The following is a 13,702-nucleotide window of genomic DNA, read 5'->3' as shown; positions in this document are numbered from 1 at the left end:
ATGGTCTTAGTACACATTGTAACTACAAAAGCTTAATATATGGGAACTATTAAAAATGTTTGGTCATTTTTGAGCAAGATAATAATCTGATTTAATTACATATGCCAGTAAGGGCCGGTGTCCTGCATGTATTAGTTCCAACCCCGATTTAACATCTCTTTCTGTGTATACTAGACACTTCCAGGCAGGTGTGTTGAAGGATATTGGAGCTAAATTATGCAGGACACCGCCTCTCCAGGACTGAGTTTGGGCACCCCTGATCTATGCAAAGCTAACTTAAAAATGGTCCCATCAGATATAAAGATAGGCTAAATGAATTCAAAAATGGTAAAACTCCATTGTTTAACTCTACGGGAGATGTTAAAATGAGCCTATTTTTTATTTTTATTTTTTAAACGTGGAGTGTTCCTTTTTGGCCTTAAACTCAAAAATATAAAACAAACAAAAGGCTCTCATGATGTATAATTTGGATTGAACCAAACATCCAAAGTAATTCTGCATGCTGGACTAAACTCATTCGTTTGCTGTATGTGAATGCATGTATAGTATTTTAATTAGTTGACAACTTGTAAAGAGCTTAAATGTGTAAAGGGATCAAAACAGCAGGAAATCACACATAAAGATTTTCTTCAATGATATGCGTTTAAATTGAACTTTAGTGAAAAACATCATGCATTTGATCAGAAAATCTTGCGCAATCTGTCATTTTTAGGGCCATACCTTGTGATGATTATGTGCTGTTTTTGGTTTAAATGGTTGATCTTTGGTCTGTCACATTCATATTTCAGTCAATCAACACCAGAATAGCCCATCTTTTCAGCAGTATGTGTTTGCTTGTTTGATGTGCACCAAAGCACAGATGGAAGAGTTCACACTAATTAAAGTGAACTGCACTAACAGAGCAAATGCACCTGAGATTGTATAAAAACATTTTTTCCACTATTATTTATATACACCTTGAGTGCCTTTTGTGGACACAAATTTGAAAACATCTGCTCTTTGATAAAGCTTCTCATTAAAGAGAAAGCTCATCTGATAATTTAAATGTACTTACTATTAATACACCCTCAACTGATTTAAACCTTTGAGTTTCTTTTTCTTTAATTAAACACAAGGAAGGTATTTTGAAGAAAGCTGTAAACCTGTAACCATTGGACATCCATAGTAGGAAAAAAAAATACTTGGAAGTCACTCAACCTAGACTCATTCTGATTCTGTACCCCTACTGTATATACATTTCTGGAGAGCGCCAAATACATCCCAGGGGCTGTGTTATTTTGCAGTTTTTGTTTTTGTGAATCCATCAAAGGCCGCTGTGTACGCTTTTTCAGATCTTAAATTTCTCTCGCGAGTGCCATTTGTGTCTGCTGTTCTTGTGTAAATCCACCATAGGCCGCTGTCAACTAACTGACTGACTGATTGGCTGACCCACCCTCCTCATTCAATAAACCAAACCAACAGTGTTTTCAAAAGCACAGACTGACCCGCCCACCCACTTCCTTGAACCCAACTGACCAAAAAGTAAAGCCATTGTCTGATTTTTACCACGTTTTACCACATTTTCACCCTGTTATTTACTTATTTATTTTACCCGCTTTCTGGAACAGTTCTTTGCCAGACTCAAACCCTGTCATCATGGTCAACTCCTCTCTGCGTCTCAAGTCCACTGACACACATGGGGAGCTACTGGTCAAACTGGTAACAGCAGGGAAAGCCATCTATACGGACACAAGCGGTCAGCTGGTAGGCGTAAAAAGTAACGCCGTCATACTGCTCTACAGCATTTATTTTAAAGACGAAATGCAGCCATATGTAGATCTGGCTACATAATTCGTGATCTCCAGAAATATATATTGGGCTACATTTTCAGAATGAGTCCATGTTAAAGTCAATGGTAACAAGTTTTTAGCAATCTTCAAAATATCTCCTCAAGTGTTCAACAGAAAAGAAATGATTATAGAATGTTCAGTTGTGGATGAACTATCCTTTTAGTAGGAGGTCCATTCCCAAATAATAAAATAAAATAAAAAGTTCCACCTTGTAAATTTATTTATTCAAAGGCCCTGATGGTAAATGGTTTGTGAGAAACACAAATAACACAGACCTTCAAAATCGGATAAAAAATGAAACGCTCTAGAAGAGCAAAGAATGCATTGTCAAAAAAAGCATTTTCTGAATCATAATGGCATTTATGAGCACCCACGACACGACAAATATGACAAAAAGACTTGTGAAAACATTGAACAGAATGCCAGTTATTCCACATTTATGCAGAACAAATAAAAAAGCATTCTCAAAACAAGAATGTATTCGCAAACACACACCAAAAACAAGTCAGTTAAATCTGGACTCACGTGTCTGCTGAAGAATTCATCAACTTCCTCCTGTAGTTTCTTCTGACACTCTGGATGAACTGCTAACAGGTAGCATGTGAATGCTAGCGTGTTGCTGCTTGTCTCATAGCCAGCCACCAGGAAGATGAAGGACTGACCGACAATCTCATCCTCCGTCATCATTCTCTTCTGTTGGCTGCGCTTGGTGGATTCATTAGCAGGGCTGTTTTCATGTCCATCATAGGCCTCCTCGTCGGCGTCGTTGACCACATCAAAATGCTCCACTGACAAAAACTTGTTGTTGGTCCTGACATCCAACATCAGCTGCAGAAAGTCTTTCCGCCGCTGTGGGAAACAAACAGATCACAAACATGTTAATGTACTCAATACTGAGGAAATCTTGACAATTTAATGATTTGCTTTTTTTCCTTTGTTTTTTTAAAACTTCGCTATTCATGATTTAATAGTGTATTAATGAAACAACTGGTTAAAGGAAGTTATCTTCTACATGCACCACTCACACTGTTATTTATAAGTATAAACTTTCTAACTAGTGATGGCAATTTGCTAAAGCATGCTAACCTGTTGCCATGTGCTAAAACATGCTAATAATATTTAAACATAAACCTTCCAGCTACATGTTAGTAACATGCTAATTCATGCTGCAATATGGTGATAAAACATGCTAACAATATGGTAAACACATTAGCCATGTGCTAAATACTATTAGAAACAATAACAGCAGTTAATTCATTCTAGTGAAATATCAAGGCTATAAAATTGATTGTCCTAAAGCATGTTAATCTAAACTTGTCAAGCACGTGCTAAAACATGCTAGTAATGTGCTAACAATGTTTAAACACGAACCTCCCAGCAACATGTTAATAACATGTTAATTCATGCTGCATTATTGTGTTAAAACATGCTAACAACACGGCAACCACATTAGTCATGTGCTAAAGGCTGTCAGAAACATAACAATAAATTCATGCTAGTAACATATCAAGGTTATATAAGTGTTTGTCCCAAAACTACAAAAGTTTGTCATCATTTCCTAACCCAATGATGATTTAATAATGTAATAAAACACCTGGTTAACAAATGAGGAGTTATGAGGGAGTTATTTTTACATGCACTACTCACACTGTTATTTCTAATTACGCCATACGTTGTAGCTTTCTAAGAAGCGATAACAATATGCTAAACCATGCTAACCTGTTAAACTTGTCAACCATGCGCTAAAACATATAGTAATGTGCTAACAATGTTTAAACATCAATGTCCTGGCAACATGTTAGTAATATGCTAATTCCTGCTGCAATCTAGTGTTAATACATGCTAACAACATGGTAACGGATTAGCCATGGTCTAAAGACTATTAGAAACATAACAACAGTTAATTCATGCTAGTAACATACCAAGGCTATATCCGTGTTTTTCATAATAAGCTTATCTGGTCTCTAGTAGCATATCCCACCTATTGTAATTTGTGAATTATTAGTGTCGTAAAAGGATAATTTAGCCAAAAAAAAAGTCATCATTTACTGACAGGTTGATTATTTAACAATGTGTTAATAAAATGTCTGGTTAAAGGAAGTTATTTTCAATGTGCACAACTCGCATTGTTATTTCTAATTACGCTAAAAGCTCTAGCTTTCTAAGTAGCGATAACAATATGTGAAACCATGCTAACCTGTTAAACTTGTCAACCATGTGCTAAAACATGCTAGTAATGTGCTAACAATGTTTAAACGTGAATGTCCTATCTAAATGTTAGTAACATGCTAATTCATGCTGCATTATAGTGTTAAAACATGCTAAAAACATAGTAAACACATTAGTCATGTGCTAAAGACTATTAGAAACATAACAGCTGTAAATTCATGCTGTAACATATCAAGGCTATAGAAGCGTAAAGTGTTTGTCCTGATTAGCTTGTCTGGCATGTAGTCGTAATTTGTGAATTATTAATGTGTTTAAGGGACAGTTTCCCCAACAATTTAATTGTCATTACTTACTGACCCTTTACTTATGTACGAGTTTCTTTCTTCTGTTGAACGTCAAAAGAAGATGTTTTGAAGACAGCTGGACCATTGACTTCCATAGTTTTTGTTTTTCCTACTATGGAAGTCAATGGTTACAGGATTCCGGCTTTCTTCAAAATATCTTCTTTAACAGAAGAATAAAACTCGTAAAGGTTTGCAACCACTTTAGGATGAGTAAATGGTGAGTTAATTTACAGTTTTGGTTGAGCTATCACTTTAAATTGTACGGTTGGCTAATAGTTTCATTAATATCTCAATCTTCCACAGTCTTTCTTTCCTTCTTTCCCACAGATTATATACTTTCAGATAACCATAAAATTAGAACAGAAAAAAAAAGACTGATTGTGACAATTTGACTGATTGTGTAAGTGTGGATGCTTCCCTGATTCTTTATGTTGTTCGTACATTCATACCTGTTCTGGAGAAAGATCATCCCTCTGTTTAATCATCTTCTGAATACATTGTGTAAAAAAACTATTCATCTCATCCCTGGATTTATTGGGAAGAAGGCCAGCAAGAGGCCGAAGGAGAAACGGGAACGCCACTGAAAAAAATCCATGAAAAATGGGCACGGTAAGAACATTTCACTTGTACAATAAATATGCTAATCGCAATATATGCGTGATAAAAAATTAGCTTCATATCATCGTCTGTCGGAAGCACTAGCTGTGATATCCTTTCTACATTAATGAGACGGACATAAATGCTGTCCTGCATGTGAGGGCTGAACGTACTGAAGAAAATCATTATGGGTCTGAAGAAGGAGAAGGCGAAAAACTTGGATGCTTGGTGAACAAAAGGGTCATCTGGATTATTCTGAGAGTCCACCTGCGTACCAAACGCGACACTGGCAATCACATCCATAGTGAAGCAGCCGAAACACCTGCGAAACAGACGTTTAGTTTAATAATAAAAGCTCTGGAATAATAAGAAAAACAGATGTGTGCATGTATATTCTGAGAAGCCCATACTTGTGGATGTTAAAGCTGTTTTCAGACTCAGCATGGCTCTTCAGGTTTCTCAGTAATGTTTCTGTGGCTGTGTTGATCAGTGGAACCATCTGTAAAGCAATTTTTTTACAGATATCAGCAATCTGCAAACACCACAAACCAATGCAAAGGAGATAGATTACAAGACGATAAATGCAAGGAATAAATGCAATCTAAATGTAGCTAATGAACCAGAAATGCACAGAAAATGTTGGAAATGGGCTGTTTGGACAGATTTGGTTGGGTATAAAAAGATACTGTAGGATTTATTGATAGAAAATTTAATTTAACATCTACTGTATGTTCTGGTGCAGATTAGAAACTTTACTCAGTGAGTAAAGGGCTTAATTTTTGCATTCCAAGAAACAATACATTAATTAATTCATGTATTCATTAAGAATTACACAACAGCTTGAACAATTAATTCACTGAAGTGAAAAGAAAAGACAGGATTCATATACAATTGAAGTCAGAAGTATTAGCCCCCCTGAATTAATAGCACCTCTGTTTATTTTTTTCCCAATTTCTGTTTAACGGAGATAATATTTTTTTCAACACATTTCTAAACATAATTGTTTTAACCCATTTCTAATAAATTATTAATTTTATCTTTGCCATAATGACAGTAAATAATATTTGACTAGATATTTTTCAAGACACTTCTATGCAGCTTAAAGTGACATTTAAAGGCTTAACTAGGTTAATTAGCTTAACTAGGCAGGTTAGGGTAATAAGGCAAGTTATTGTATATATGATAGTTCGTTCTGTAGACTATCGAAAAATATATAGCTTAAAGGGGCTAATAATTCTGACCTTAAAATGCGTTTTACATAATTAAAAATTGCCTTTATTCTAGCCAAAATAAAACAAGTAAGATTTTCTTCAGAAGAAAAAATATTATCAGACATACTGTGAAAACTGCCTTGCTCTGTTCAACATCATTTGCAAAATATTTAAAAAAGAAAAAAAATATCAAGGGGGTTGGGGGATGGGGGCTAATAATTCTGACTTCAACTGTGTATGCTGTAACGTGAGTTGGGGTACAAGGGGTCCAAATGCAGTTTATAAACTCAGAGTCATGTAGGCAATAGTCAAAACAGGAGCAAACATTATCATGAGAAGAATCCAAAATAATTGTCGTGGTCAGAGGCAAATAGGTTGATTTCAAGGGGCAAAACAACGTAAACGAGAAACAAAGCAAGGTTAGACAAAAGATCACTTTGTAATGCTACAGAATAACAGTCAGCACAGTTTGCGTCAAAGTGTCGTGCATACTGTATATAGTCCATGTAATCAATAAAGATGAGTTTCAGCTGTGTGTGTGTATGTGTCAGTGTCCAGATGACTGTCAGCTGTGGCAGGAGTAATTGGAGCAAAGATTTCTGGGATTTGTAGTTTAGTTCAGTGGCATAATTGTAGTTCTCCAGCAATCTGCAACTGATTTTATTGTGTTACTAAGAATTTAAAACTGTAATTCAGTTTATGAATTAGTTAAACAAAATGATTCAAAAGATTTGTGCCTCTGAATGACTCAAAAGAACAATTCAGTTACATTTATAAACAAGCTTTATGCTACACAATATACATTATTTTACACAAGATAAATATTGTGATATACTGCAATATATAAAGGGTGTTTTTTCTGTTTGTTTTGTCTGGAAATATCAAATCACATTCAATTACTCGGATAAACCTGATTATTGTGCTCTCTACACTGCAAAACCCAAAAAGTTAAGGTAACTCAAACCGATTGCAACAAACCATTTAAGTTCAAAAGCGAATCCTAATGAGTACTGTGAACTTAATCAATTTAAGTAAATGAAGCCATTTGAGCACAGTAAAACCTAATAAATTAAGATAACTCAAACCAACTGAGTTCTGTAAAACCCAATAAGTTAAGGCAACTCAAGCCGTTTGAGGAAACCGATTGCAACAAATCATTTTAGATAAAAACCTAATCTATATAAGTACTGTGAGCTTACTTTATATAAGTTGAAGTAATGAGGTATTTAATTCACTTATTATCTTTAACACTTTCACAACTCTTTTCAAATGAGTAGAATTAACTTTAACAAATGAAATGTGTAGTTCACTCAAAATTTACTTAAAGTTGTCTGTTAGGTTTTACGGTGTATACATCAGTTCTATATTTTGGTTACTCTGCTAAAAGACTACAAAATTTGAGTTGAGCACACATTAACTTCCTCCAAAATGTGTACAATTTTATTAATTTTGAATAATTATAGTTAGTAACAGGATAGTTCACCCAAAACTGAAAATTCTTATCACAAACACAAAAAGAAGATATTTTAAAAAATGCTAAAAACCTGTAACCATTGACTTTTATAGTAATTGACATTTGACTAATGTTTACAGGTTTCAAACATTTTTCAAAATAACATTGTTTGTGTTCAACAGAAAAAGTTACTTATAAAGGCTTGAAACCACTTGATTGTGAGTAAATAGTGAGTAAATTTACATTTTTTGGGTAAGCTACTATATCCTTTTCCCAGTACTGGGTTGTGGCTGAAGACTAATCCGCTTCGTAAAAAATAGATGCCGAAATAGTTGGCAGTGCATTCCAATGTGACAACCTCTGATAAATAAGGGATTAAGCTGAAGGAAAATTAATGAATGAATGGGTAATCTATCTTTTTAAATAAAATTTGCCAAATAAAAAAAGTATTTTCACTTAAAACTGAACATTTTGTCATAATTTATTTACCCTTCACTTGTCACAAACTTGTTAAAAGTTTCCTCTGTTGCATACATTTAAAAAAATGCTGAAAACCTGTAACCACTGACTACCATAGTATTTGTTTGACTATTGACTTTGGAAGTCAATGTTACAGGTTTTCAGCATTTTTTCAAAGTATCTTCTTTTGTGTTCAATAGAGGAAAGAAACTAATGGGTTTGAAACCATTTGATTGTGACTAAATAGTGAGTAACTTTACATTTTTGGGTAAGCTATTTAAATAAACTTTACAAGGTTAAACAAATGAGTGAATGAATCATTCACAATACAATCTATAACATGCATTTACAAAATAGGGTGATTTTTTTTTTTCTTTCCTTTTACAAGTAAGCCAAAGTGAGACATTCGAGACTGCTTTGACTCAGAAAAGATGCTTTTTTTCCTCCATGAACAGAATATTTTGTTGAAAAGAACCTGAACTTACTATGTAGATATTTTAATAATTCAAATGAAGATAAACCTTTGCTCACTATAAAGACGCTTTTGTGCAATATATAAGTTCTAGTTGAAATCTCTTCATAAATCCATCAATGCAAGTTTGTTTTAAGAGTGCATACTTCTTAACCATATCAAAGAACATTCAACAAATAACATTTCTTGTAGATTATCACCTTCTAAACCATTTCTCATCCATTCAAACTGCATTGCTTTATATGTACCTGAAAGAAACCGACTACACCGGTTGGCCTATTTAGTTTGGTCTATTCATTCACGAGCAGAAGACCAAAAATGACACAAAGGGCTCAAGACAAATTAAGCTACTCTCGACGCATGATTCTTGGAACTGCACTTCTTCACACCTGCAATCTCTCCCTCTGAATCTCAGTGAGATGAGAGCTTGTCCACACTCTCTGTGTTCAATGCTATGGCTTCTCTACCTGACACCCATGACTGCAGCCGTGATAAGCCAGCAGCTCTTACGAGACCTATTGATCCTGTCTGCTCAGTAGGAAAGAGAGAGCCACAGAAAGACTATTTTGTATAGGAGGAAAGAGGGAAGGAGAGAAAGAGATATAGGAAGAAATGGATGTATGAGAAAGAAAACATGGTGTATAGTAGGTATTTGTTCTGTCGGGAAATATCAATTCACGTTCAATTACGCGGACAAACCTGATTATTGTCCTCTCTACTAATCAATTCTGTCTTTTGGTTACTCTGCTAATAGACTACTCTGCGTAATTAATTTCCATGCTAGTCTTGCTTGGGGAGTTGAATTAGTTAGAAGTAGCTAAGCTGATCTAAATAGCTTTTTTTCACTGAAGCCAGCAAGGTTTTGATGGTTAATTAAGCAGACGCTATGGTTTCAAATGCACGACTCCAATAGAACTGAGTGCATAAGTTGCTAAGCTAACGCTGCTAACACTATATTTCCATAAGCATGAAAATATGACCCAGATGATGTATAATTTTAGTACGCTGTTAAGCTAACACTTCAAAATGCATGCAATGTATAATGCAAATAAATACTTACAATTGTCAGTTTGTAAATGCCTGCTAACTTAAAATCAAGACAAACCAAAGGTTATGTAGAAACCAGCAAACAAAACAAATTACTCCAACAGAGTTTGATGTTAGCATGTTGCTAAGCTAACGCTACAATAAGCAAGAAAATACATAGCGTTTAAATTCCTAGTAAATAAAAACAAACTATGTAATCTTAAGCTTTTACATGCAAACATACAAAACAATCGACTCTGTATAGTTTTAGTGTGCTGCTAAGCTAGCTAACACTACAATAAGCATGAAATGTATAATGGCCATGCTGTTACTGTTAGTTTATAAATGCTTGCCAACTTTAAAACAAGCCAAACCATATAAAGGTTATAGACACCAGCAAACAAAACAAATGACTCCAACAGAGTTTGATGGTAGCATGTTGCTAGGTTAACACTTTGTAATTTGAACATACATTAGGTAGAACTGAATGTTTTAAAATCCATAGTAAATAAAAAGATACACAGTTTTAAGCTTATGTGCTAGAAAATATTGAAAAAAATGGACTCAAACAGGGTTTAATGGTTGGACCATGCTGCTTTGTAAACACTACAAGCATGACATACAGATATAGCTGCTAAGTAAAATAGTTAATAACAAGTCAAACCATGCTAGAAGGCAGGTACATGCTATAAACCCCTGCTGAAAAAAATACTTAAACCAGCCTAAGCTGGTTGGCTGGTTGACCAGCCTGGTTTTAGAGGGGTTTTGGCCATTTCCAGCCATTTCCAGCCTGATCTTTGCTGGTCAGGTTGGAAAATGACCAGCTAAATCCAGCTAAAACCAGCTTGACCAGCCTGGTTTAAGTTGGACATAGCTAGTTTTGGCTGGGCTCCCATCCTGGCTAGGCTGATCAAGCTGGTTTTAGCTGGTCATCTCCCAGCCTGACCAGCTAAGACCAGCCTGGAAATGGCCAAAACCCCTCTAAAACCAAGCAACATTAAAACAATCAACTATTGATTTATGGTTGGAGCATGCTGCTATGCTAAAACTAAGCATGACATAACTGATATAGATACTGGTTAAAATTGTTAAAACCAGTCAAACCAGTATATGTTAGAAATGTGCAAATTAAACAGGTTAATTTTAGAAAGCAGGTATATGCTATAAACGTAAAAATTAAACAGCTGATACAATATTGTTGAAACCAATAGGGTTTGATGTAAGCATGTTGCTAAGCTGACAGTCCAATAAACAGAAATATATTTAATCAGAAGGATCATGACACTCAGGATTGAGCAATGATTCTGAAATTAGACTTTTTACAGAAATAAATTAATTAATAAAGCAAAAATTGTTAGAATATTACACAACATTGCTTGAAATGTAGTCTTGAACAAAACGTATAAACAAAAATTTCTTTAATTTAATAGCCTTTAAACTACCATCTATGCAGGCAGTTTTGACTACACCTTAAAGGTTTCGATCCTATATTTTACACTACAAATTATTCAGTTTCTTCGAGTCACCAAAAAACAACTAAACTCTGTCTTTACAGTCCAAGCAAAAGCTTTGTTACTCAACACGTTTAGTATTCACCAGAGGTAGAGTCATCTCAGTTTTACTGGAACAAATTACATCTCCGTGAGGCCTTACTTGGTGGTAAATAAGATGAATAGATGTGTGTGCGTGCATGTGTGTTTGTTGATGCATATTGACTCGGTGCAGGCAGGCAGATGAAGACGACTGGAAAGGCTGATGTAGAGCGACAGGAGCGGTGTCTACTGTCTCTTTCTACCACTACACCGCAGCTAATGAAAATCAATACAGGCAGCAATTGAAATGCCTACACATTTGGACACACATACACTCACAACCTGGAACTCGGTTATACATTAAATTGTCCTTATTTTGCTATTTTAAAAGTTTCTAATTTTGTTTTCGAGACCTATTATAATTGGTTTACAGCCACCCAAGGTCAAGAAAACACTTTAATTTTGTTATAAAATACACTGCAATATCAGTTCTTTTCTCGGGATCCTGGTCACTCTAAACTAGAGGTCGCCCTAATCGAAGATCTTCAGTCAATGGTGTTTTCTGTTTTTTTTAAAGCACTGATGCACAATACAGTTTTAAAGGGGTGGTTCACAGTGTATTTTTAAGGTTTGGCTGTGTTTATAACACGCAAAGCAATGTGTGCTCATGCTTAATTTGTAGAAAATGTTGTTATTTTTTCATATATCTTACTTTAAGGATATGCTGCTACTCTAAAATGAAAATGACTGTCATATTTCTTTGTTCCTCTGAAAGGCTGCCCTCAAGAGGCTCTGATTGGTCAGCTAACATAATGTCCTGTGATTCGCAGATCGGCTCCATGTCACCAGAAAAAGCATCATACCCCTACAAGCAAGTTTTGTGCTGTGTAAATACTGTCAGTTAGTAGCTGCTAGCCATATCAGTTTGTATCTAAATCAGACAGAAAATGAAACGTACACAGCTGAACATCACGCCTGCTCTCTACAATAAAATCTCACAAGTGTCTTTCACATATATTTGGGTTATAAGTATGTGTATGAAACATTTATAAATCTTTTGCAAGTTGGTTATTTGAGATGTAGAAAGCAAGGAAAGCGGCCGAATAGAGAGACATTGCAGTGCTGGTGAAGATTGTGAGAGTTTACAGCAGTTTGATAGATAAATATGAATTTGTAGCTAATTGTTAACAATGACAAAAAGCATGTCCTGTTGTTTACAGCCTTGTTTACATCCTCGCTACAACATACCGTTAACGCTAGAAACTGTGCATGTAACAGATCAGTTTTAACAAATAAAAATACTTACAGGTTGTGGCTCAAAATTCACAGCTTAGTCTAATATGGTTTGAGGAGTTTTTAGCTGAACCCAGCTCTGAACTAGGAGAGATTCTGGAAGCTGTCCTTTGTCAAATGCTAGAGCTATGTTTTTTTTTATGTTTTTTTTCTGGAACATAAATAAAATTAAACCGAAGCACCTCTGTTTTTGTATGACACTAGGAGGGAAGAAGCTCTGTGGAATTTGTTTGCTGTAGGCTTTGCTAAGCTAACTCTGTAAAAGCTAATATCTCCCTTTGCATTGAACTTTGAGCGTATTACATTGAGAGATGTTGTTTATGTTCACACAGCTACATTACACATCAACTGAAGTTTAAAATATGATATAGTAGAGAGCCACCCCTTTAAAAGTATCTGCCACGGTACATAACAAACTCACCACAACACATGCATTTAAATGCTTTAACTTTCCAATTTGAGAACACGCCAACTTTATGGTGCAAGATTGTCCTTAATTACAGAATGCAACACTAAGTAGCCTAAAGCTAAATTGTGTGCTAAATGATAAAGTCTAACACAACCATCTGTGTATGCAAAGCGAAAATTGCTTTCACAACACAGAAAACAGCATCTTTGACATTTTGACAACACAGAACAAACTCTACCAGTAACCAGCTACAAGTAAAGAAATTGAGGGTCAATGTAGAAAGGGTTTATGGATGAGTTAGTCAATGACCCAGCTAACAGGGAACATTTTCAGAACATCCCATAACATTCCTTAAAAGTTGTGTAAATGTTTGCATGTAAAATTAAAACTTGTAATGTTGACAGAAAAGGCAAGTTTTGTGTGCAAGTTGTCCATTCGTATTGTTGTGTAAACCTAGCAACATGCTAAAATAAAACTGTATTTGTATTTATTCAGGTTTGCCTTGTTTAAAATGGCAGGGATCTATAAACTAACAATTTCACCCAGTATTTCTGGACACTATATGCATTTTGTGCAGATTAATGTTTGCTTAGCAGCAAGGTTAAAGCAATAAATCAAATCATATTTAAATCAATAATGTTGTTTGTTAGCATATAAGCTTCATATAGTGTAGCTTGTTATATATTTTTTTACTTACTAGAGATTTATAAACTTAAAGTTTTTCCCAATGCGATATATTTTCATGTTTATTGTAGTGGCAGCTTAGCAGCTGCTAACATCAAACTGTAGTAGTTTTGTTTGCTAGTTTCAGCTGTATCTGTAAGAGTTAATAAGTATGTTTTTTTTGTTAGCATATAAGCTTAACCCTTTTAGGCCCATTTCCACTGAGTGGTACGGGTACGATTCGG

General features: G+C 35.0%; 1 protein-coding gene across 5 annotated transcripts in view; it reads right to left on the bottom strand.

The window, feature by feature from the left end:
- The window catches only part of tbxas1 (thromboxane A synthase 1 (platelet)), a 216,708-nt gene that overhangs the window by 110,155 nt on the left and 92,851 nt on the right, over positions 1-13,702 (bottom strand). For all 5 annotated transcript variants that reach the window (XR_012393810.1, NM_205609.2, XM_073929585.1 and 2 more), the window contains 4 exon segments: positions 5,350-5,438; positions 5,113-5,261; positions 4,792-4,922; positions 2,355-2,678 (listed from right to left, as the gene is read on the bottom strand). Coding sequence is in view for 4 of the 5 variants with exons in the window: in NM_205609.2 (NP_991172.2) it covers positions 2,355-2,678; positions 4,792-4,922; positions 5,113-5,261; positions 5,350-5,438 (693 nt within the window). In the remaining variant the exon portion in view is untranslated.

This window comes from Danio rerio, chromosome 18, assembly GCF_049306965.1.
Source record: "Danio rerio strain Tuebingen ecotype United States chromosome 18, GRCz12tu, whole genome shotgun sequence".
Taxonomy (NCBI): domain Eukaryota; kingdom Metazoa; phylum Chordata; class Actinopteri; order Cypriniformes; family Danionidae; genus Danio; species Danio rerio.
The sequence above is the reverse complement of the archived record's forward strand: the minus strand, read 5'-3'. Positions and strand labels throughout refer to the sequence as shown.